This window comes from Acipenser ruthenus, chromosome 7 (genome assembly GCF_902713425.1).
Source record: "Acipenser ruthenus chromosome 7, fAciRut3.2 maternal haplotype, whole genome shotgun sequence".
NCBI classification, from domain to species: domain Eukaryota; kingdom Metazoa; phylum Chordata; class Actinopteri; order Acipenseriformes; family Acipenseridae; genus Acipenser; species Acipenser ruthenus.
Window position 1 is genome coordinate 41,183,151 of NC_081195.1, and position 23,198 is coordinate 41,206,348.

At 35.7% G+C, this 23,198-nt stretch overlaps 2 protein-coding genes across 3 annotated transcripts; both read right to left on the reverse strand.

Moving 5' to 3' along the window:
* Window positions 1–549: 549 nt before the first annotated feature.
* On the reverse strand, window positions 550–7,821 carry LOC117414780 (keratocan). Of its 2 annotated transcripts, none has more exons than XM_059026952.1 (3): window positions 7,577–7,821; window positions 2,046–2,917; window positions 550–1,896 (listed from the first exon to the last, which is right to left on the reverse strand). In XM_059026952.1, exons 1-3 carry the CDS (start codon window positions 7,702–7,704, stop codon window positions 1,727–1,729), a joined length of 1,170 nt encoding a protein of 389 aa, XP_058882935.1. In that variant the 5' UTR covers window positions 7,705–7,821; the 3' UTR covers window positions 550–1,726. The 2 variants fall into 2 exon arrangements, with proteins under 2 accessions (XP_058882935.1, XP_033880468.3); XM_034024577.3 differs by having other exon boundaries at window positions 552–1,896; window positions 7,556–7,708.
* A 7,690-nt stretch (window positions 7,822–15,511) lies between these two features.
* Window positions 15,512–22,787, reverse strand: LOC117415453 (lumican). Its single transcript, XM_059026953.1, has 3 exons — window positions 22,599–22,787; window positions 17,696–18,583; window positions 15,512–17,019 (listed from the first exon to the last, which is right to left on the reverse strand). Exons 2-3 carry the CDS (start codon window positions 18,561–18,563, stop codon window positions 16,865–16,867), a joined length of 1,023 nt encoding a protein of 340 aa, XP_058882936.1. The 5' UTR covers window positions 18,564–18,583; window positions 22,599–22,787; the 3' UTR covers window positions 15,512–16,864.
* Between the last annotated feature and the right edge of the window lie 411 nt (window positions 22,788–23,198).

Genomic DNA, 23,198 nt, shown 5'->3' on the forward strand with positions numbered 1-23,198 from the left:
TCTGCCTCACTGTGCGTGGTGGCAAGATACACTTGCGTCCTCTACCAGGCAAGTTTACCACTGCTCCAGTGGTTCTGAACTTCTTAATTATTGCCCTAATAGTGGTAAGTGGTATATTTAGTTTTTTAGCTATTGTTTTGTACCCATTGCCTAATTTATGAAGGTCCACGACCCTTTGTCTCTTTTCATTTGTGAGTTCTTTGCCTTTCCCCATGGTGATGGATGACAAATGGATTTCATATGCGTGTTACCTCATTTTTATACCCCAGTGAAACAGGAAGCCATGGAAGGCCACAATACAGTTCCTTAAGACTGAGATGAACTTAAAGAAGTAGAATGTTAATGCAGATTTTATTTTGTTTGATTTTATTTATAAGAATCTTTAGGGGTGCCAATAATTCTGACACCTACCTTTTTGAGAAACAATTTTATTACTTGTTAATAAAAAACTTTTTCTCTGAGCAATTGTATTAGAATAAAAGAATATTATATCAGTTTACTTGTTAAACCTGGAGTAGAATGGTGCTCCAGATCAAGTGGCCCATTATAGACACAGGGATTGGAAGTTCTGGAAATTAAAAGAAATACGTCTGCACCAGAGCAATTGTGTTAAACATTTCACCTGGTTTAAAACTGTTACTATAATTAATTAATATAGGTCTGTAAATCCCAGTAGAATCTGCTATTTACTTTTTACAGCATTCATAATTTTATGTCATACAAAATTGTATAAACTGCCTAGGAGTAAAATGCTTTTAGCGAATTTAGCTAAAAAGCTAAATGTTGCTAACAAGCCCAAAATTTGAACCAGGTTTAGTCTGTAAATCTGGAACGCAAGAATCAACATGTTCCAAAGAAACACAGTTATTACAGTACATACTTAAAATAAGGTATTTATTTACATCTTAAGATGGCTAAATAAAGTAATAAAAGAATAAGTAAACTGAACTTTTTTGTTACCTTTTTATTAGACTTGATGGGAGTGCGGCATTTTATAAAATCAAAAATCCCCATTAATTTACACTATTATACAAACCATTTATTAAATATGTCTGAATGTTAAGTTTTATACAACATATTTTAAATGACAAAAAACATGCATAATACACTAATTCAATATCATCTTCTCTTTAGATAAAACATATTTTACAGCTTAAAAGCATATTTATATACTTTGTATATCTTAGCCTTTGAGTTCCAAATTACAATTTACCAATTGGGTAATGCTGAGTTGTCAGAAGAGTAAACCAATCCAATATAAACAGTTATAAATAACATTTTCACAGAGGGCCCTTGGATATATCTTTGCTGTCCCAACTAATGCATATTCCCTAGAAGGCAGGTGGCAAATAAGCTTTACTTTCTTAAATAACCTGTGCCATAGTCAAAAAAATAACCAAGCATAGATTTAAAAAAAAACAAAAAAACAACAAAAACAAAAACATTTCTGGGCCTGCAAAACTTGCATTCTGAGCATTTAATTAATTTTGAAGATTTACTTTAAGCATACAGATAAGTGGTCACAAATATTATTTTTAATTGAGGAGCATCCAATGCCCCTATATGACTATATTGTTAATAGGTAACCTGACACTCTTGTTCTTAAAACATAAAGCCTAGTAAACATGGGAACACTTGGTTCTGCTTGTTCATTATTTGCACAGTCACATTGGGTCGTGATCCTCCCTTAAACCCTAAACCATTTGTTTGGGGATTTAGCTCTGGCTTAGATAACAACAGCCTGTAGACGTCTGAAGCACATCATCAGGTCCATGGGAATCGGGGGTCTTATTTCATTTCCATCGAGGCGAAGGTAGCGGAGATGAGGTGTTTTTTCATGGAAGTAGTCATCAATAGTGCCAATGGGCATGGGGCAGATCATGGTTCCATTAACACCTGCAATTACAAGCACATTGCAATTGAATTAGCTCGTTATAGTATTTTAGCTCTGTTGCATTCATTTCCCCTTGATGTTATGTTTTATGTGAGCAGTTTATGCCTTACCAAAACTACCTATCCTTAATGTAACATTGGATTTGACTTACTTTTGATCTTGTTGTGGTCGAGGTGGAGGTGCTGAAGGCTTGGGTGGGTGAGGGGCACCTTGGTGAGCTGGTTGTGAGACAACTGCAGGTCTAGCATGGTGGAGACATTAAAGATGTTCTTCGGTAGACCTCCATCCATCAGCTTGTTGTAGTTGAGCCTCAGGAAGGAAACTTGTGGAGTCTTGCTGAAGTAGTTGTCAGGGATTTTCTCAATGGAGTTGTTGTCCAGGAATAACTGCATGGTGGTGGCAGGAAGGCCAGAAGGCATCTTCTTCAGATTATTTTTAGCCAGGTTGATCTGGATAAGGTTTTTCAGCTCCTTGAAGGTGTTTTCTGGGATGGCCCCATCCTCAAGTTTGTTGTGTTGGAGATCAAGCATGGTGAGGTTAACCATACCATCGAAGACCCCTGTAGGTATTTTTGAGATCTTGTTCCTTGATAAACGTAGTTGTTCAAGGCTGTTAGGCAAGGGGCCTGGAACATCATCTAACTCATTGTCTTCCATATACAGGTAAAGTAGATTCTTCATTTTGTTAAACACATCCTTGTCAATCCCTTTGTTGGTAATCTTGTTTCTGTTCAGATTGATCCACTTCAGCTGTGTGGCATTCTTCAAAGATGTTTCAGGAACAGTGTCAATCAAGTTGTTCTGGAGGTACAGATACCAGGTGTGCGGAGGGATTTGGGGGATTTGTTTTAGCCCCTTGCTGTCACAGTACACAGCGTTAGGAAAGCTAGGTGGGCATCTACATTCCTTTGGACATGCCTGAACTTGCTGGAGAAAATCAGTATATGATATGTCCTTAGAAAAGACTGCACTGGCCAGAAGCAGAACAGAGAAGCTTGTAAGAGTCATCATGTTACTGCTCCACCTGAAAGAAACATGTTAAGGATGTTCAGGTTATTATATTTGGTGCATGATGATGTCTGATTAACTGTTTCTCTTGTCAACAAATGTGGATACAAGTTTCCTCAACTAAGGAGCATTTAAAATATATATAAGAGCCAACTTCCTTATGTTTTGGTATGTTTAACAAGGGAAAGTGTGTGGAGGTACATAGTCTTTTGATGCCATAACTACACTAATTTATTTCTATCTAAATGTATACATGTGCTTGTGGTATCATTTACTACATAGTTAATGATGTAACAGTCTTTTTTGGGAAATATTTTTTAGTTCAACACTACAAGAAATAAATAGAAAAGAATAGTAGATTCTAACATCATTAACTGTGTAGTAAATTATATCACAAGCACATTAATAGATTTAAAGACAAATACATTAGTGTAATTACCATGGCATCAAAAGCCTATAAGCACCTCTACTGTTTATTTTGAAACACTTTCCCTTGACAAAGGTATGTTAAACATATCAAAATGTTGGGAAGTTGGCTCTCTTGATCAAAAACATATTTCTGTGAACTTGTTTCAATATATACTCTTGACCGGAGGGTCGTGGGTTCAGTCCCAGGTGAGGGACACTGCTGCTGTACCCTTGAGCAAGGTACTTTACCTAGATTGCTCCAGTAAAAACCCAACTGTATAAATGGGTAATTGTATGTAAAAAATAATGTGAAATAATGTATAATGTGATATCTTGTAACAATTGTAAGTCGCCCTGGATAAGGGTATCTGCTAAGAAATAAAAAATTATATATATATATATATATATATATATATATATATATATATATATATATATATATATATATTTACAGTATATACTCCAGGAATAAACACATTAAGACTAATTTACAATGGTGTCCTGGCAAGAAGACCAGCAACAGGCAGGAGTCACTAAATCATTCATTCAAATCAAGGGTCAGAAACATTTACACTTTGTTAGTTCTTGGAATCTGCTTATTAAAGTAAATGTAATCTTATAATGATTCTACATTTAGCTAAAACATTTGAATAATTTATCTGATGCATTATCATAACCTGGATACTCTGGGCCAGACTGTTCCATACCATAGGGGCACTAAAACTAAATGCGGATTGATCCACACAGGACCTTCTCCAAGGCACTTGATAGGGGTAGGTGTACTAAAGTGTTACAACTGTCACAAACCAGCTGCAAACAAGTTGGAAGTCTTGGGTGAAATGTACTAAACAAGTGCAATGTTATTTGCAACTTTTTGGTAATGCTTTGTGGGAGCAGTTTCTGTTTGCGGTTCAAGTGTAGCTAAATTCACAAAAAGGGGGTGGAGATAGTGCAAATGAGGGTTCTCAAATATTATAATGAGATGTACGAAAGCTGCAGGCAATTGGGACACTTACAATTGCATCAATTTGTTAAGAACTTTTGAAAGCAATTGTTCCTGGCATTTCTCAGTCTGCTTTTTCTCATGCATTGCCAGTTGTGCTCAATGCATTTTTGAGGCGAACAACCAAATACCTATTTTTCCCAAAAAGTAGGGTGTACTTACAAGCCTTGAAAACAAATTTCTATGACATTTCTGGTTTCCCCAACATGTTGGGAGCAATAGACTGCACACATGTGCCATTAACCCCTCCAGCTTATTCTGAACATCTGTATAGGAATAGGAAACACACCTATTCTATTAATGTTGCGGTGGTTTGTAATTGTGCACATTTTAGCACTGCACCACTGACTAACTTAAATAAAAACGGACAGTATACATTTGGCTTATAGGCTATTAATGATAATGATGCTGGTCCTCTGAAATTCGTATTAACGAGAATTGACTGTCCTCCAGTAAGTATCTTAACTTGTCAATGCAGAACCATGATCTATTTTGTGTTAATTGCATAGTCTGCCAAGTTAATAATAATAATAATAATAATAATAATAATAATAATAATAATAATAATAATAATAATTATTTAAAAACAAAAAAATGCTAAAATCATATATTTAAAATAATCTTTGTCACACGACTCTCGCAATACAGATCTCACTAAGACGACGCAATAAATATTTAAATTAGTATATTGCAGCTCTTTTCATTAAAATATTTTCTCTTAGTACATATGACAAAATGTATACTTTGCTAAGTGTCACAACGAAAATGCAAATTGTGGTATGTTTGTGCTACGATTGGCCCATCTTAGTACACCTACCCCTTGATAAGTGTGGAAGACTTGATTGTAAACTGTAATTAGATATATTAACCTTTAACATAGAGCCAAGGTAACTTGGCAAAAGACATTTATTACAGTTTTGCATACAAGAAGTAATCAGTGCAGTTGCCTTCTACAGCTGAATAACATCCAATTCAAAGAAGCTAGTATCTGGCACCAATTTTTTTTTTGTTGCTCACCAGAGGGATGTAAAAATAAAGTATCCCTATAATAAAACAACAGAACAATACATATCTTAACATGATTTCTTCTTTGGACCATAAAAAAATGTACAGTAATCTGGGACCAGAGTAAAAAGTCAGATAAATGATTCCTGTTTTAAATACCATTATACACAGCTGTAACAATTACTATAGTCACACAATCATTGTTCTGAGATTCACCTATCAATGGCTTTTATTTATCGCCCCTAAATCCCTTGTTTAGAAAGATACAGGGTATTAATGGTTGTGACAGAGTAGCCCTCTGCCATGTGGGTGCGCACATTTGCTGCTCACAGGTGAGATCGAGACTGAGGTTGAAGTTGATACGCCTCGCAAGCGAGCAGGATTTATCAAGTCAACACACTGAACAGCTCATGTGACACTACCACCAATGGTAGCGCACGGAGCACATACAAAACAATATACGAAAACTCTGGTAGGATCTACAATATCTGAACTAATCTTCTCTGTTCAATAATAAACTAACGTTGCTGAAGAGCTTGATCATGGTGGATAAACTGTTAGGGTGGATATGTGATGAGCAGAAACACGACAAATTACTGTACTTAAGCCATTGCACAGGGCCCTAAATGGTTAACCATTTTTGATGAGATTTTTACTCAATAACAACACATTTTGTAACATAATGTAATTTACACATCACATATTGCTAACCACTAAACATATACTATCAATACTATATCCCTATATAACACTGCTGCATTTTTTATTTGTCATATGGTCTTAGTTTAGATGCCAGAAGGTTTTTTTTTTTCCAGTGCATCTGGATCAAATTTTCCAGGGCTCTTATTCCCATGAATAAAAGGGTAAGAAAAGGGGAACAGCTGGTAGTCAGGCAAGGTCCTGGTTCTCCCACTGTGTGTATATAAAGAATCATTTCACACGGATTACCATTTTGCTTTATTTTCATATGCATAGGGGATCAATCCGAAAGGTGCTGTTTGCCTGATACCTTCAGAGACATCTGTGTGGTTCACTTTATGGACTTTGGATTGAATGTATGGGTCTCCCTGATCTGTATCTTTACAGTAGTACTGCAGAGTGCTTGTAAACCACTATTCTTTTTCTCATCACACAGATTGGTACACCATTTTGTTCTCGTAAACAACTGACATCCCATAGGTTAGAACTTTTGGGAATCTCCCACCTAACATTAGAATGTCTACGTTTAGCGTTACATAAGAGGGGTCTGTGAACTATTCCAAAATTGTAATGCAAAGACATAAGCTTATTAACAAACTTAACAAAGTTAGAGCTCATAATGCGATTGGGCTTATGCATTTCTGGACTTGTTTCCTTTGAAATAAAAAACAAAACTGTTACTTTACAATGTAATACAATATTATTTGTAATCCTTTATTGGAAGATAAGCTTAGATTTTTTTAAATTATTATTATAGACTACACAATATTAGATTAATAATGTTTTTGCTAGTTAAGAAATTAATTCTGGAATGCCTGTTAAAACCAGGAATGTTATTCTTTATACATGTTTACACAGTGGAGTGCTATTAAACGCAATTGCTATTACGGAGCTCATATAAACTTGAATGAGTTATATCAGAAGTTAAACAAGTTTAATTGTAGGTATGATTGTTGCAATGGATCAGTTTTCACAAAGCAATCTCACTATGAATTTTCATGTCACCATGCATTTATTTTTCACTAATGACCATGAAACTATTAAAAATCTAATAATAATAATAATAATAATAATAATAATAATAATAATAATAATAATAATGAAATATGTTAATAGTGTTATGGTTAGTGAAAAACAAATGAATGGTGACATAAAGCTTAACAATGAGATTGCAAAATGAACAGCATTGTTAAAACTGGTCCATTCCATCAATCAATCCCAATCACCATTCAACTTTTGAGGATCAGTTGTACAAATATAATAATAATAATAATAATAATAATAATAATAATAATAATAATAATAATCTATATATTGTTTAATTTAAAACATAAATATTCACATGATTAAACCTGTCAGTGCTGAAGAGTTGATGGCTGTTCACTTTTTGAAAAAAGTCCAAGCAGGAGAAATTTTTAGAACAGATGCTAGCATTTTAAGGGAGTTAAAATTTTGCACATTTCACTCCCAATAGACCCCATTCTCCATGCTGACCAATATTACTGAATAGAAAAAAAACAAAACAAAATGAAAAATTACCTTGTTTTCCAAAGTATTTACCTCTGGGCAGATGATGTATGCAAGAAATTGCCAAGAACTACAAAGTTGTGCTTCTCCTTGGAGGTTTTGATCCTGTCCTTGGAGGGACAGAGTTTCTTAAAACACAAAGTACCCACTGGGGTGTCCATACATGCGTAACAAACTTGATTATATAGCTATTGTTATCACCATGTTTCTCTGCGGCAATACCTTCTGCATTGAGTTGTGTTGGGCACTTCTTCCTTGTGTTTGGATTGGCCACTGATTATTAGTTTCATAGACTACATGCTGTGGTGTTATAAATGCAGCCCCTAATATATATTCACAAGTGGCTTGAAAATGTTTAACCCCTACACCAGCTTCAATACCACCATACCTCTGCATCACTGTGTTTCTCTCTGCTGGCACCTAATAAGGAACAGTTGCTTCAGGGCATATCTATCTCTCAGTCAGTGTCCAGAGATATTAAAAAGTTGCAGTGACAGGTTAGACTGCAGAAAGATAAGGTATTACTGTAAGGCGGGTGTGTTTTTTAAAGGGTTTTCAATGGAAAGCAAGGAGATTTTCTTAAACAGAACATTGTTACTTAACTATTTTGTATTCAGTTACAAGCTTGTGTTCTTCTAAAATGCAAATAAGGTTTATTGAAAAACTCAGACATCTGTTTTCAAAGATGGCTTTCATTTTGTGGCTTATGGAAAACAGATTGGGGTGATGGGTTGTTTGAATAGAATGCTCGATTAGACACATCACAAATAAAGGACCTGATTGTTTTTCTTTTGGTTTGATGGGAAGTGCAGGAAGTTATTTATTTATTTGTTTAATTCACAATCTATAATCTGATAAGTATAGGATAGGTGATGAGAGGGTATAATATGATATGTAATTTTTAACTAGAAAATCGCAATCAGCTAAGCCATCCAAAGCACAAGGGAGTTGGACTGTATCTAGCCTAGTATAATGTTGTTCTTTAAAGGTTTCACCAATACAATAGTTTATACATTGCTGTCTTTTATTTTCAGTTTTTGTAAAGTAAAATAAATGTTTTTTTTTACTGTAGAAGATTTATCATTTGTATCAAAGCTAAACAAACGTGTCTATGTATCTAGGGTTACCATACGTCCGTTTTTTCCCGGACATGTCCTCTTTTTTGGTCCTTAAATTTCCGTCCGGCTGGGTTTTTTAAATTTCTAAAAATGTCCGGGATTTTGCCCTGCTCTTTCCATTGAACTACAATTCCCAGTGTGCGTATACTCTATAACGAACGGTGTGTGCCGTGCGTGTTTAGAAGAGGCCTTTAACGTCTGTGCAGTACAGAAGCGTATTGCTGCCACACATAAAAAAAAATATATATATATCACGTAATTACGTGATATGGAGTTATCATGTAATAAGAACAAACTGAACTAGCATACAGCCTCGATCGTATTATTTACTTTAATAATATCTACTCTTTGGAACTTGCTGTTAAGGATTGTCAGCAGCTCCTGTGAGCTTCCATGAGGTGTTAGTTCCCTATCACGTAATTACGTGATCGTCATCAAGTAATTAAGTCTTAATTTTTTTTTTTATGTGTGGCAGCAATACGCTTCCATAGTGCAGGCACTAGCGTAGCCAACTGACACTGCAGAGCTAGAAGCGGGGTAAGTGGCAGCAGGTGCGAAATAGTCTAGAATTTGATTTGAAATTGTTGAACACTTTTATTTAAATGAAGACACCTACCACCGAACACAATGCCAAAATGAAAGTGTAAATTGACTGCAGTATCAAAAACAAAATGTCCGTGTTTTCGAAGTGGTCGAGTAGAATGGGAAGCCGAGTGCTTGGTATGTAGAGCTGGTACTTATGTCTCTGTGGCAAATAAAGGTGCTATTGATTTACAATCTCATGTGGATTCTGAGAAGTATAAGAAGGCAGTTCGAGGAGAGAGCTCATCAGCAAAATTAACAGATTATTTTGTAAAACCAGGCAGCAAATCAGAGGATGCTGTTACTGCAGCTGAGGGTGCTCTAGCATTTCACACCGTTAAGCATCACAATAGTTTCAAGTCAATGGATTGCACTTCTGTCTTGTTGAAGCAGACATTCCCTGATTCTGAGAGAGCCCGAAAATGTTCCAGTGCTCGAACCAAGACAGAAGCGATTGTTAACTCTGTGCTTGCACCGCGTTCTGTTGACACTGCTCTAAAAGCGCTTGAAGAAAATGACATAGCTTACTGTGGAATTGCTACAGATGGAAGCAATCACGGTTCAGTGAAAATATTCCCAGTAATAATTCAGTATTTTGACTGGAAGAACGACGGTTTGCAGTCAAAATTAATCGAGGTCCAGAACACACCTAATGAGACTGCCGATACGATTACGCAATACGTCAAGGAAACTCTGGAAAAGAACGGTTTGTTTGAGAAGTGTATCGCGTTTACGGGGGACAACTGCTATACAAATTTCGGATGACTCCGGCGTGATGAAGAAGGAAAGAACGTGTTTGCAAACTTTAAAGAATTTGTTGCAGAAGAGGACTTTAATCTGTGTGGGTTGCCCAGCACACATTTTGAACAATTGTGTCCATCATGGGGCAGACACACTGGATGTTGACATTGAGAACATTATTTTTTAAATTTACCAATACTTTCATATCTATACTGTCCGAACTGAGCACCTGAAAGAGTACTGTGAGTTTGTTGATATCGAATACAGAAAGCTGCTTTCTCACAGCAAGACACGATGGCTGTCCTTATTCCCAGGCATTACAAGGCTGCTACAGATGTTTCCGGCCTTGAAGTCGTTCTTTCTGTCACAGGACAAACTACCCACGGTGATTAAGACATTTTTCGAACATCAAATGTAGAGCGAGTTTTCTCACTGATGCAAAGCCAGTGGACAAAGGAAAGGAACCACTTGACTGTTGAGTCGCTGAAAGGGATTCTACTTGTACAGTACAGTTTCGGACAAACGTCTTGCAGAGACTTTCATGCCTACTTGATGAGCAATCAACCACTGCTGAGAAAGGTGCGATCTACAGAGAAGTATGCATGGGCACATCAGGAGGAAGAGGACTGAAAAAGGACTGGTGGATATAAAAAGACATTTAAATTCGTTTTTTTTTTTAAGGCCATTAAACTTTTTTTTAAATAAATAGACACTGAAAGGGATCACATTTCAGGCAAAGACTTTCTTTTATGGCTACTTGATGAGCACATCAGGAGGAAGCACAGAAGAAAATGACTCACCACATGTAAAAAGGTACATTTAAATTTGAATGACATTGATTTTTGAGGCTATAACACTTGTTGTAGATGTGTAGACATGTAGTACACAGTATATATATAACACATATTAATACAACTTGAGTTGGTAGATACACCAACCCCCCCCTCTCCAGAGTGTCCTCTTTTTTGTAAGTTCAAATATGGTAACCCTAATGTATCTAAAGGTCAACAATTTGGTTTCAATGACAGTAGTGGTTCTCAACAAATAAACTAATTCCAGGATTAAAAGATATGTCATATGAAGACTGAAAGAGCCTAGAAAGAAGGAGAGTCAGAGTTGAAGAATAGAGGTATTTAAAATTGTCAGGGTAACTGCTGATAATTATTTTTCACAGGTCACAGAGAACAGAACTAGGGGCCACGGGTGGAAGCTAAAGAAGGGCATATTCAGAACCAAGGGGAGAAGGAGCTTTTTCGAGGAAAGGGTGGTGAACCATTGGAACAGGCTGCTGGACAGAGTTATTGAAGCAGAGACTCTCAGATCCTTCAAGAACAGACTGAATGCTGTCATTAAAAATATTGTATAACCCACAGTGACCACAATGAGAACTTTAGCTGGCCGCTTGGATAAAGAGCGGTCCGTTTAGCCATGGATTCCCCTATTAACCTGGTTAGGGTTTTTTTTGGTTTTTCCTCTCCTGAGTGCTAAGAGACCACGCTGGCACCAAAGCGAGGGAGTATAGGTGGGCCGAATGGCCTGTTCTCTTTCTTGAAATTCTTATGTTCTTATATCATTTTAATGGAATTTGGAAAAATACCTAAAGACATAAAACTGCTAACAGCTTGGTTGGATCCCTCAGCTTTGTTTTAACCAAATAAAAACAGAATTATAAGTTATGAACAAGAGGAGGACATTCGACCAATAAATGTCCATTTTCTTGTAGCTGAAAAAAGTAAAAATGACAGCAACAACATTCCATACAATCATAACTGAAAAGTCTTTCCAACCCTCTGTCGCCACTCAACTTCAAGCCCGGGACCTCTCGTTCTAAATGTTAAAGAATAAGCACTTGTAGAAGTACTGGTATTAAGTGAAATGTGCTGTTTCAAATTGAATTGTCTTAGATACAATTCTGAGCAGCTCTTTTAGAGACACACAGTCTCCAGTAGAATACTAAATAGATTCCCTGTTATAGTAAATAAAGAAAAAAGTTATATGTTCTGTAATATAACTTTGTTTGGGGAAAATTAATATTATCAGGTGGTGCCGTTCTGAGAGGGGTAATATGTGACAGGGAGACCCTGTCACAGGAGACATGTTGCTAAGGAAATAATTGAGCAGGTAGGCTCGCCCAGGGCCCTGAGCTGATCTGGAGGTCCTGATTTGATGGTGGGCATGCCCAGAGCTCAAAATGCATCTGAGAGAAAGATTGCTGTGTTCTGTGTCATGTTGTGTTGCATACTAGTATCAACCCAGGAGCTGAAGCTATGAAGTCAGCGCTAGCCCCGGGAGCATCTACCCCTGCACACGACCACTACCCAGGAGAGCGTCCGCTCCACAGGATTAACTACTACAGGACCCTTCAACTGCAAGACAGTGCTCGTGAAGGCATTGCCCAGCCAAGCTCATGTGAAGAGGCAGGAGCCTTTGTGAGAAGACCTGGACTCCGGGAGCCCAGCAGTAGGTTAGTTTAGGAGAGGTTGATCCCAAACAATGTATAGAGAGGATTGCATAGAGTAGTAGGTTCCTGGAGCGGGAAGTTTCTTTTAGTGGGACTAGCACTTACCATGTGTGGCAAACTTTTACTTTTTAACTTTGTTTTGTTTTGTTTTCTTTATTAAATGTGACATTAGGGCTACCATTGCTGGTACCCTAGTGTCAGCAACTTGTGTTGATTAAATCTGTGCGCAGCATCAACACCCAATGCTCTGTGTCTGCCTCTGTATCATTCAGTGAAGACCCACACACGTGACAACCCCCCTGTTACAGTTCCCATTAGTTTATTTTTGTTTTCTATCACTCTGCACTGTCAGCTGGTTTCAGGCATCATTTTCCTGCTACTACCTTACTTTCATGACACATAAATTGTTTTACAAGCAAAGACTGTCAATTTAAATTTATCAGCCCAGTAGGCTTGCATGAGAAGCATTTACTAGATCTGTCAAACCTTCAAGTTCTTTTAAAATTTCTGCCAAATGAACAGTTTTTTTTTTTTAAGATTTGCCCAGGGTAGCCAGACTGAGATTCCATGATGTGAGCGATTAACGCTAGTTGCACAGCTGTTTTATATTGAGAGTTATACTGCTGACTGTAGACTGGGGATTCAAAGCCTGGGTATCCAGGCTCCCAGTGGACCACGTCCCAGTGAATCTAAGGTTCTGTGAAATTCCACAAAAGTGGAAACTGCAAAAAATACTGAAATTCAGTAACTAAACACAATTCAAACTGATTCACCTACCAACATATAAAGGCATAACATTGCTCTTACTTACTAAGCAGAGTCACTGACTTATAAAATATATAGAACTGGATGGTTTTGGATGGCTACTTCCCCCTTCTTCCTTTGGAGAACAGTTCATGGGAATTGACCAGTTTAGTCACACATCACAAAATCATAACATTTGTATGTATCGGTATACATTGACTTTTCTCACTCTTCTAAAATAATTTATGATCAATTTTCTTATATGTTAATGTGTTAACATTTATAACTGGGAATTGAACTGACTGTGACCAGGTTGTGTTTAGTTTAGTCACTTTATCACCCTTCTTTAAATGTGCTTTACTTGCTCTTATCTGCCCCCTATTTTACTGCATTTAATCCTGTGCTTTAGAGTACTGTAATCTGTCAAGTGTTATTTAATCTGTAGTATTTTGTATTTAATTATGTCCTGATGTAACTATCACTGACACTCTTATCTGCTCCGTTATTGAATGGTATTTTGTCATACTTGTACTTGCTAGAACCAAAGTCATTGTATTTATCATGCTCTTAATTGTATTATTGCTTGTACTGTGATTCTTGAAATGTATTTTTGTTTATGACTGTAAGTCGCCCTGGATAAGGGCGTCTGCTAAGAAATAAATAAATAAATAATAATAATGTGGATTTATTATTAATTGACTTACTGCCTACATCGCAACCAAGATATGTATAATATCTCTTTCATACATGTATAGGCCTAATCAATCTACATACCACATCGCAATCAAAAATGCGTCACATACTGGAGTGCTCAGAGAAGAGTTTCGCCCTCGTGGATTCGCTTACACTTATACAGTACATTACTAAGGCCCTACCTATGCCGTGAAAAAGGTGACACGGACAGTGAAATTCATTCTTCACCGTGAAAGCAGTCTATTTTGTGTACTTTTACCCTGCACATAAATCCAATTAAGTTATGTGTATCAGTCCAGGTTCCTGGTGTGATTATAAGCTTGTTTCAATTTCAAAAAGACTTGTTAATTAACACTTAACAGCAGCCAATAACCACTCTGGGCTTTCCTCACTGATTGGTAGATATCGGCATCCAGGGTGGGTTTAGTATCCTAGGCAATCTCAACTGATTTTGTTAAGTGAGTGAACATTTTGCGAATGTCCAAAATGTACAATAATTACTGCAGCGGATCTTGTACAATAATTTTGCATTCTACTGGTGGCAAACTATTTTGTACAACCTGTAATGTTTAATTGGATTACATATGCCAAGCTATGATCCAGAAGCATTTAGACTCAGACAGCAATCAAAAAAAAAAAATAGTGCATTGCTTCAAAATGAAAAAGGTAAAAAACTTTTTCTGAAACAGTGGGACGTGACAACGTAGTAATGTTAAATATTATTAGTTTCGGTCAAGACAGACGGCTACAGTTGGAACTGATTTAAAACAAAATAATATGTATAAAATACATTAACAAAGCAGATTACTCTCTGCATCATTATCCTGTATTTGTTCACAGACATAAATTCTCAGTAACTTTTAGAAGCAACAACACAGATTACGTTCTTGACAGTAAGTTAATATATGCAAGACACATTTTTTAATTTCATGGAATATTCATTTTCATTAAAATATTGATTTGTTATCGTGGGGTCCCAATCAATAAATAATTTGATTATTGTCGTTATCATTACAAGCCTACTACATACCGATTTGTTAATGAACACTGGAGTTATCATTTACTACCTTTTGAAAATCCTGCCCAAAGTGTTATGAAGAGGGCCAACTGTCTGGAAGAACTACACAGAGGAGATATGGGACTCTATTCACAATGCTCACAAGTTATTTTAAATAAAGCTGTAAGGTGATTGTGTCGGGTAGGTGTATTGATGGCTGTAACCATGGTCATGCTCTATATTTCTCAGTGCTAGCAGATGAAAGATTGTGTCCACTTGATTGTGAAAAAAGTCTTAGATTGACAGAAGTTGCAAAATGTCAGCAACACCAGGCCAGAAATGTTATTTCATAAAGCTATTTTTTTTTTTTTTTTATTCTTAGAAATGTAACTGATATATTTTAGGGAAACAGGTATAGTGCAGTGTTTTGATGTACAGTATGATATTGATGGGCTGGATTACATATTTACTTAAAGTTTGAAATCAGAGGTTAAGTAAATCTATTTATTGGTCTGTAACTGAATTTCTTACAGTGGATACTGAATAGATTACTTGTTGAGCGATGACATTAAGAAACACAATGGAAAATGCTGGAAAATCAGAACAAACAAGGTAATCATAAACACAACAACTTGAATTGCTATGTTTTATTTGATTTTTTACAAAGTTACTATAAAATGCATGCAAGTAATTGAGAATGTTGCATATAGGTTTACATGGCATAAGATGAATGTCAAAGTCTGTTTTATTTAGATTTTTTTGACTATGATTTAAAATGTAAAAAAAAATAATAATAAAAGACTAAATTAATGACTGAATAATTTTACACATCATGTTTATTCAGTGCAGCTTTTTTTTAGCCCAGGTTACAAAAAACATTCATTGTGATAAACACTTAACATTCACTACATCAAACACTGGGCACTACATTTACCTAGAAGCATTATTGTATCACTTTGAAGGTGATTTTCTTTAGATTGTATTGATAGACTTTGGTTGTAGTTTACTTTGTATAGCAATGCATATGCTCATGGTACCCATAGCTTAAAACATGAATCATGAATCTGGATAAACTAAATAAACTTTAGTGCAATAGCAGAGATTAAAATGTATTTAGTTCCATTCAGATTTAGTAGCATCTGATATTTTCCGCAGCTGCTTAAATACTGATTACCATAATTATCAAATGTAATCTAGCAATACCTTCCTAGATCATTTCCTTGCTGACATTTAGTGACACTATGTATCTCATGTAACTGACAGAAATCTTGTATGTTATGTATTGAGTTTCAAGACCACATTTCGTATTCCGCAAATGTAATTATGTATTGCATTTGTTATTCATTGCTAGATGATGATATAACAGCGTATTAAAAGCAAACAAGAAAGTCCACAACAACTTCACACACAAAGGTTAATGTACCCTTTAACCAGCACAGCTACGGTGAGTTGTGTTTTGCGAGATGTGGTCCTGAAACAAATCAGTTACCCATGAGCTTAACTTACTAACCTGTTTCAAAGATTTAAGAAAATGTAAGAAAGGTATTCTTATTTAGAAGCAAAAAGAGTACATTTTAATATGAGAAAGAAAAATCTTGCTTGGTCAACAAGTAAGTTTACCTTTATAATGTTTTTAACCGTGTATATTCTGCTACAGAATCACAGTCGCAACATATTTAGTGATACATTGCTCAAATAAAAGTCTTCTTTCCTTAAGAACACATACTATATAATGTACTGGTATGATATCAATATTCAATAGTATATTCAGAGAACATTTATACCACACACTTCCTACGGATTCTTATCATTATTTCTGAATAGTTTCATGCACATCAAAATACTGAACCTCTGTTGTTGGTTTTGCTACTCTTAACAATACGAAAATCTTGAAAAATGCTGAGGTTAACAGAGCAGAAGCTTCCTGATCTACTGGAAAGATTGAAAACAGACCAGGACCCCTAGTTTAACACTAGACCAGGCCTTTACTCAAAGATGACTTCACTGGCTTGGCGGAGGCAGTTTGAGATATCCACTGGCAAGTCATTGCGGGTGATATTGTTTCCATCCAATCTCAGGTGTTTCAGTCTGGAGTAGTTTAGTGGCCCAGTGATCTTGCAGAAGCTAGCCAGATCAAACTCTGAAAAATAGTAAAATAAAGAGACAATAGTTTAATCTGGATGTTACCTGTTTGACCACTAAACATTGTATGGGTGTCTAAAATATGAATACATTCTATCATCATTTTCTAAAATATGAATACTTTCTATCATGTTATTGAAACAAAGCTGTGGTAGACAACAAAGGAGGGTATTGTCAAACATGTATTTCAACCCTTATCCATGTATATCATTTGAAAAAAAATTGTAACATGATATAGAATGATTAATCTGGGGTTTCTATGATTATTTATTATTAAATAAAGGATTTTGCTACATGTAAATATGATACTACAATCACAAAACGTTTTTACACAGCACTAGAAAACTCTTAACTGTGCATGCACGGACGAAGGACTGTGTTCAGAAAAGTTTATTTTTCTTATTAATTACGTTATGTTATCATTCACCAGGTTAATATATTTCTTTCGCGGACTCTGGGCAACAGTGAAACAGACTTTAAAAGTAAAAAAAAAATTAAACACTGAGAAAATTAGCCCAGTCCATCTCCTTTCCATAGACACTCAATAAAAAAGTAGCCTTGGAGCTCTCTTTATATCCCATGATCCCTTGTGTGCCACATGACCTAAGTTAAGGCAGAGTTGAGTATCTTGGTAATATAGAATATATATACTTGAAAAATCTAAAGAAACTCACTGTTGATTTCGTTGACCTGTAAGTAGAGGTTCTCTAAATTCTCGTTAATGACTGGGATGGACTGCAGCTTGTTGAAAGACAAGTCCAGCTCGATAAGAGAAGTGACGTTGAAGAAATCAGCGGGAATGCCAGAATCCACCAACTGATTATGTGAGATTCTCAGGTACTGCAGCTTGGGGAGTTTTTGTAAGTAGTTGACTGGAAGTTTGGAGATTTCATTGTGATCAGCATATAACATCTCCAGAGCACTTGGAAGATCCTGAGGCATTCTTTTTAATTTATTGGTGCTTAAGTCAAGGTACGTCAGAGAGTTAAGTCCCTGAAAGACTCCAGCAAGAGCATCATCCTGCAACTCATTTTCTTGAAGTTGAATAACAGTGAGGTTTTGGAGTCCTTTCAAAAGGCTGGATGGAAACTTTGAGATTTCATTATTTGCAAGTTTAAGCTCCTGCAGGGTATTGGGGAGAGGTCCAACAGGCTCTGTAAGTTTGTTGTTGTTCATGTACAGCCTTTCCAGCTTTTTCAGCTTGGAAAAGGTTTTTTTTCCTATGTTGCTGTTGACAATTTGGTTTTCATCCAAGATAAGCCAAGAGAGCTCTGTGGCATTGTCAAAGACGCCATTTTTGATGGAATCTATCTGATTTCTTTGCAGGTAAAGGTACTTGATTCCTGAAGGCACTATTGGGATGTACTTTAGTTTGCGGTTGTCACAGTACATGGCACTTGGGAAACTTATTGGGCATTCACACTCTTCTGGACAATTAGGTCCTGAGGGTCCCAGCAGAGATGCAGGTTCATAGTAATAATCATACTGGCATAAGATACCACTGAGTAGAGCAGCGAAAAGTGGGAGACGAAGAAGACTCATCTTGAAGGCGCCAGTTGATTCTGTTGAGAGAAAGGGAATGTATTAGTCAAGGGCAGATTCAAGATTGCTTTAATTTACTGTTTTATCTATACCAGTACACCTATCCCACAATGCAGAGAGGGTTGGAGAAGTGCCCATTGTTATATGGGGGTTGAATGTAACAATTCACTGTCTGCATCAAGCAGCAATAATCTCCCCTTCAGACATTCCCATTGTCCAGCCTACAGCATCCCAATCCAAAGACTAACTGATTCTTTGGAAAAATGCCATACAAGCTGCTAATAATATTTGTTGCAGTCCAATAACTTTTTCTACACTACACCATAGCTATAATAAACTTATCAATATAATTGAAATAATAAGTCTGCATCCTCTATATAATCCTTTGAAACACTGTGGAGGAACTGCTGTTTGCCTAAGAAATCTCCCTTATGATTCAAGCATGACTGCTACAAATATATCTGGAAAAGTTTTAATTACCAGCCAATCCTCTGTGAGTTACGTAATGTTTCAGAAAACGTATAATACTGTTTTGTTTGAAGCGCTGTTTCAAATTATAGCAATAAGCAGGTGACAGGCAGCATCTACTTTACTGTAACAATTATACAGTATTCTGCAACTCTTTAATACTTGCATATCTACAGTAGCATTTTTGCAAAGCATTAGGGTCATCATGAGTAAATATGAGACAATTTTATCAATGCTCTCAATTTTCACCAAATATAATGGTCATGTAACCATTTATCTTTAAAAATAAAAAAAACTTTTACTAAGAAACATTTTCTATATATATTGCATGCTCTCAATGCTTCCATAACTTATAATCTTAAATTATAAATTCTGAGTAACACTATTTAAAAGTCAAGTAGACACATTTTTTGGGTACTGAGATCTTCAGTAATGGGTTGCAAGCATTTTGACAGCAAGCAGGGGTCTCCATTTGACCCAAAGTTTTGCTTGTGTCATATGGACGTCCCTAATTGTCATACTGTGTTGAACTATCAAACAGTCATCACTCTTGGTAGATGTCTAGGCTCTCATGAAAACCTGTTTTTGACCTGTTCTTCTCATTAAAGAACACACAATACTGTGATATTCCGTGTGGGATTCTGTCCAACCCCACAGCTGTTGTTTGTTAATACCTACTCCAATATCAACATCATTCAAGGCATTTGTTTGTGGAACATCTAAAGAGCACTAGCACTCCATCATGGAAAATAACAGCTAAACCAGACTAATTGTGAGAAGCTTGCCTTATTATCATTTCATCAGTGTTTAGATACCCTGCTGGAACTTAAGTAAACTATGTTAAGCTATTGCTATTGATTGTACCCTTTGTTTTTTTAAGAAATTAGTACAAAGCAGGAAAATTACATTTAAACTGTTTCATAGTTTTTATTAACAGTAGCATGTTCTTGTTTAATGGAACAGAATATGGTCTATCGAGTCACCGTGAATGTGATCTTGCTGTACGAAACATTTTGTTTCATAAAAAACATTGCTAGAATAGGAAAATAAATTGACATGTTGGGTATCCCCTTTGCAGCTGCTTAATTTCCTAAAAACTGTATCTTGAAAACATATTACAACTGTGGCTTGATTCAGTTTGTCAAAAGGTGTAATTTTGGTTGCTTTGTGGCAGCTTCACCGTTCAGTAGGAAATGGCTACAGTGTTGTACAGTGTTGTTTTATTGCAACTGAGGGCCCAGTTATTATATTGTTTTTAGCTGGGCTTGAGTATATCAGGGAAATATACATTATTATAATAAACAGTGTGTGTTGTGTGTATAAAGGGTTTTCAAACTGTGTTTATATTATTTATTGTGATAATGCAGTTAGATATTTATATTACCTCACTCCCAGTTCCCTAGATGCAAAAAAAGATGAATGTCACGCATTCCCTAAAAAAGATACACTGACAAATCCCAACTGCTGCAAAACCAGCTGACTGTAAATAAAACATCAGCTGATTCACTGTGTGACCCTGAGCAAGTCACTTAACCTCCATCTTTCGGGTGAGACGTTGTTGTAAGTGACAATGCAGCTGATGCATAGTTCACAAACCCTAGCCTCTGTAAGTCGCCTTGGATAAAGGCGTCTGCTTAATAAACAAATAATAAATACAGTAATAATAATAATAATAATGATAATATTTTGGATTGTTACAAAGCTCAAATTCAATTTTCAATTAAACTACAATAGTATAAATACCCATTTCAACACATTTCTTTACATAAATAATATAAAATCAGTATATCAGTATACACTATAAATAGGGCTTCTGATTTTCAGTTTTAACCGATAAAAAAAATGATAAAACACCCCCGATGCAAAGAAAATGAAATTGGTTCTATCCAATAAACACCGGTAAAAACACTGGAAATGGTTACTCAATTCACGTTGACTTGACTTGTAACAAAATTTAAATACATAACCTGCAAATAAACTGCAGTTGGGCGATGTCCCTCCTTCCTGATTTGTATCTCGCATTGATTCGTTCTGAATACTTAAACCCACTTCAACTACTGACTGGCAGCAAATTCCTACATTTGTATTGGAGGATTATAACATGCTTGCGAGATTTAAAACAAAATTACAAGAAGCAGAGGATTGTTCTAGCTTGTGAGATTTAAAGCTATATTCCAGTTGGATAGGAAGTATTTACATGCTTGTGGAATTTAAAACAGAATTGCAAATTGTGGTGAAATGTAAAGAAATGCCTAAATGCACAAAACCCCCAGAAGAATATGTCTGTTACCATAAGGATTTCATTGTGGAAGACAGCAAAGGAAATAAGGTACACTTGAAAAAGTGTGCAAGTACTGTCAAGTTACTATACATAATGTGACAGAAAAAAAGTAACCGAAAACAATAATTTCATACAGTATATAAAAAGTGAAAGTCCTGGAAAAAAACGATTTACGCATAACTCAAAAATAGGTAGAAATAAGCACCGAAAAATGAAATTAATAAAAACAGAAAAACAGAGAAGCCCTACTATTAATAAAGGACAACAGACCATCTGATTACTTGTCTCTTGAGGCAACCACGAAAGTACTGTGGTGTTAAACTGGGCTGTTACCTCACAAAATACAAATATTATTATCATTAAAAAATTGTTGCCATTGTTAGATCATCTACAGTTAATTTCCATATAATGGTTTCTTAAAGAAACACAATATGTCAAAGCTCACAAATCAAAACAAATAGGAAAAACAGAAAAAAGGTATGATTTGGAATAAGTAATATGATATTAAATAAGTTACTGCTTTCCTTTTCCTTCATCAGCTATAAGACTTCACAACTGGTTGATGGTCTGTGTAAAAGGTCTAGTTATGTGGCTTTTTCCACTTTCACTGGTGGCCTGATCATTTTAGCCCCTATTGAAAACAAAATCTATCAGAAACAAAGCATGCAACTTTAATTTCAAAATGTTGTTTACAGGATCACTAACCTCTACAAATCACATTTTTGGTATTTGTGAGCTGCATAAAGAATGTGTAACATATTCAGCATTTCATTTTGAATGGGTAATTGGAGTACAAACAAATATATTTGTACACCATAAAAATAGAAACAACATTTAAAAAAAAAAACTTTAAACATTAAAAACAATGAAGGAGGAGAAATAAAAATGCAGAAATCTGTCAAAAGGATGATGTCTGATTATCAAACTTCACCAATCTCACCAGTTTTTCTTTTAAAGTTTGTGTTAAAGTGTCTGTACAAAGACAGTTGCATAAAATGAACAAATAGACAAGAAAAAAAATCAGCCAGTTTCACAAATCTAATAAAACTATAAAACAGTCACACTGTAACAGTTTTTCTGAAGTAGAATTCTAACTACATTTAGTGACACAATATAACTGCAATTCAACTGTACCATTGTAGGTTGTACTGTTTTTAATTTGCAGTTCATTTTCATGCTATATAGACAGAAATGCTACTGTTGTTTCCTATTTAGGAACAGCAAACAATGTTATTAAGCATAGCTTTCAACAGTATCAGAAAAAGTAATACTTCAAAAGCACTTACCTTCTCTTTGCTTGACACCTTGTTGGAATGACCAATTCCTAGATCAGCCTCAGCAACAGCAGCAAAGTTAGAAGCAACTTAGGATGAGCTTGGTCTGAAAAAGGGCTCAGGAGAAAGTAAGCAGCATTTGCCAGACCTCTGCAGTCCAGAGCTGACAAAACACAGCAACCAAATGTAGTCACGCTGCTATGTCATCATTATGGGCTTATAGTGTAGCAGGAGAAAATATGGCTCACTAACGAGGTGCAGGTGCATAGGGGTCAGACATCTGCAACCAGGATGAGGTTATGGTGCCTTAGGAGGAAGGCATTCAATTTACTGTATACCTGGCTGTGCCAATGTAATGTCTGTAAACTTCAATTAGATCAGGTTTAAAAAAAAAAAAAATAATCAAACAGTATTTAAAAATTATAAATACAAAATATTATAGTCTTGCAAACTTACATCATCCTTTTTAATTCCATTATTTTAGAAGCAAAAAACAGTTTCCTAATAGATGGAAAATAAGAAGAAGAAGAAGAAGAAGAAGAAGAAGAAGAAGAAGAAGAAGAAGAAGAAATAACGGTTAGATTTTAGCCAGCCGCAATGACCTAAATAGAA

Coding starts and splice junctions, on each gene's coding strand:
- LOC117414780 (XM_059026952.1), bottom strand. CDS start 7,704: ATGGACACCCCAGTGGGTACTTTGTGTTTTAAGAAACTCTGTCCCTCC. Junction 2,918..7,576: donor CATACATCATCTGCCCAGAG/GTAAATACTTTG, acceptor TGTTTCTTTCAG/GTGGAGCAGTAACATGATGA. Junction 1,897..2,045: donor CGACCACAACAAGATCAAAA/GTAAGTCAAATC, acceptor TTGTAATTGCAG/GTGTTAATGGAACCATGATC.
- LOC117415453 (XM_059026953.1), bottom strand. CDS start 18,563: ATGAGTCTTCTTCGTCTCCCACTTTTCGCTGCTCTACTCAGTGGTATC. Junction 17,020..17,695: donor ACAGGTCAACGAAATCAACA/GTGAGTTTCTTT, acceptor ACTATTTTTCAG/AGTTTGATCTGGCTAGCTTC.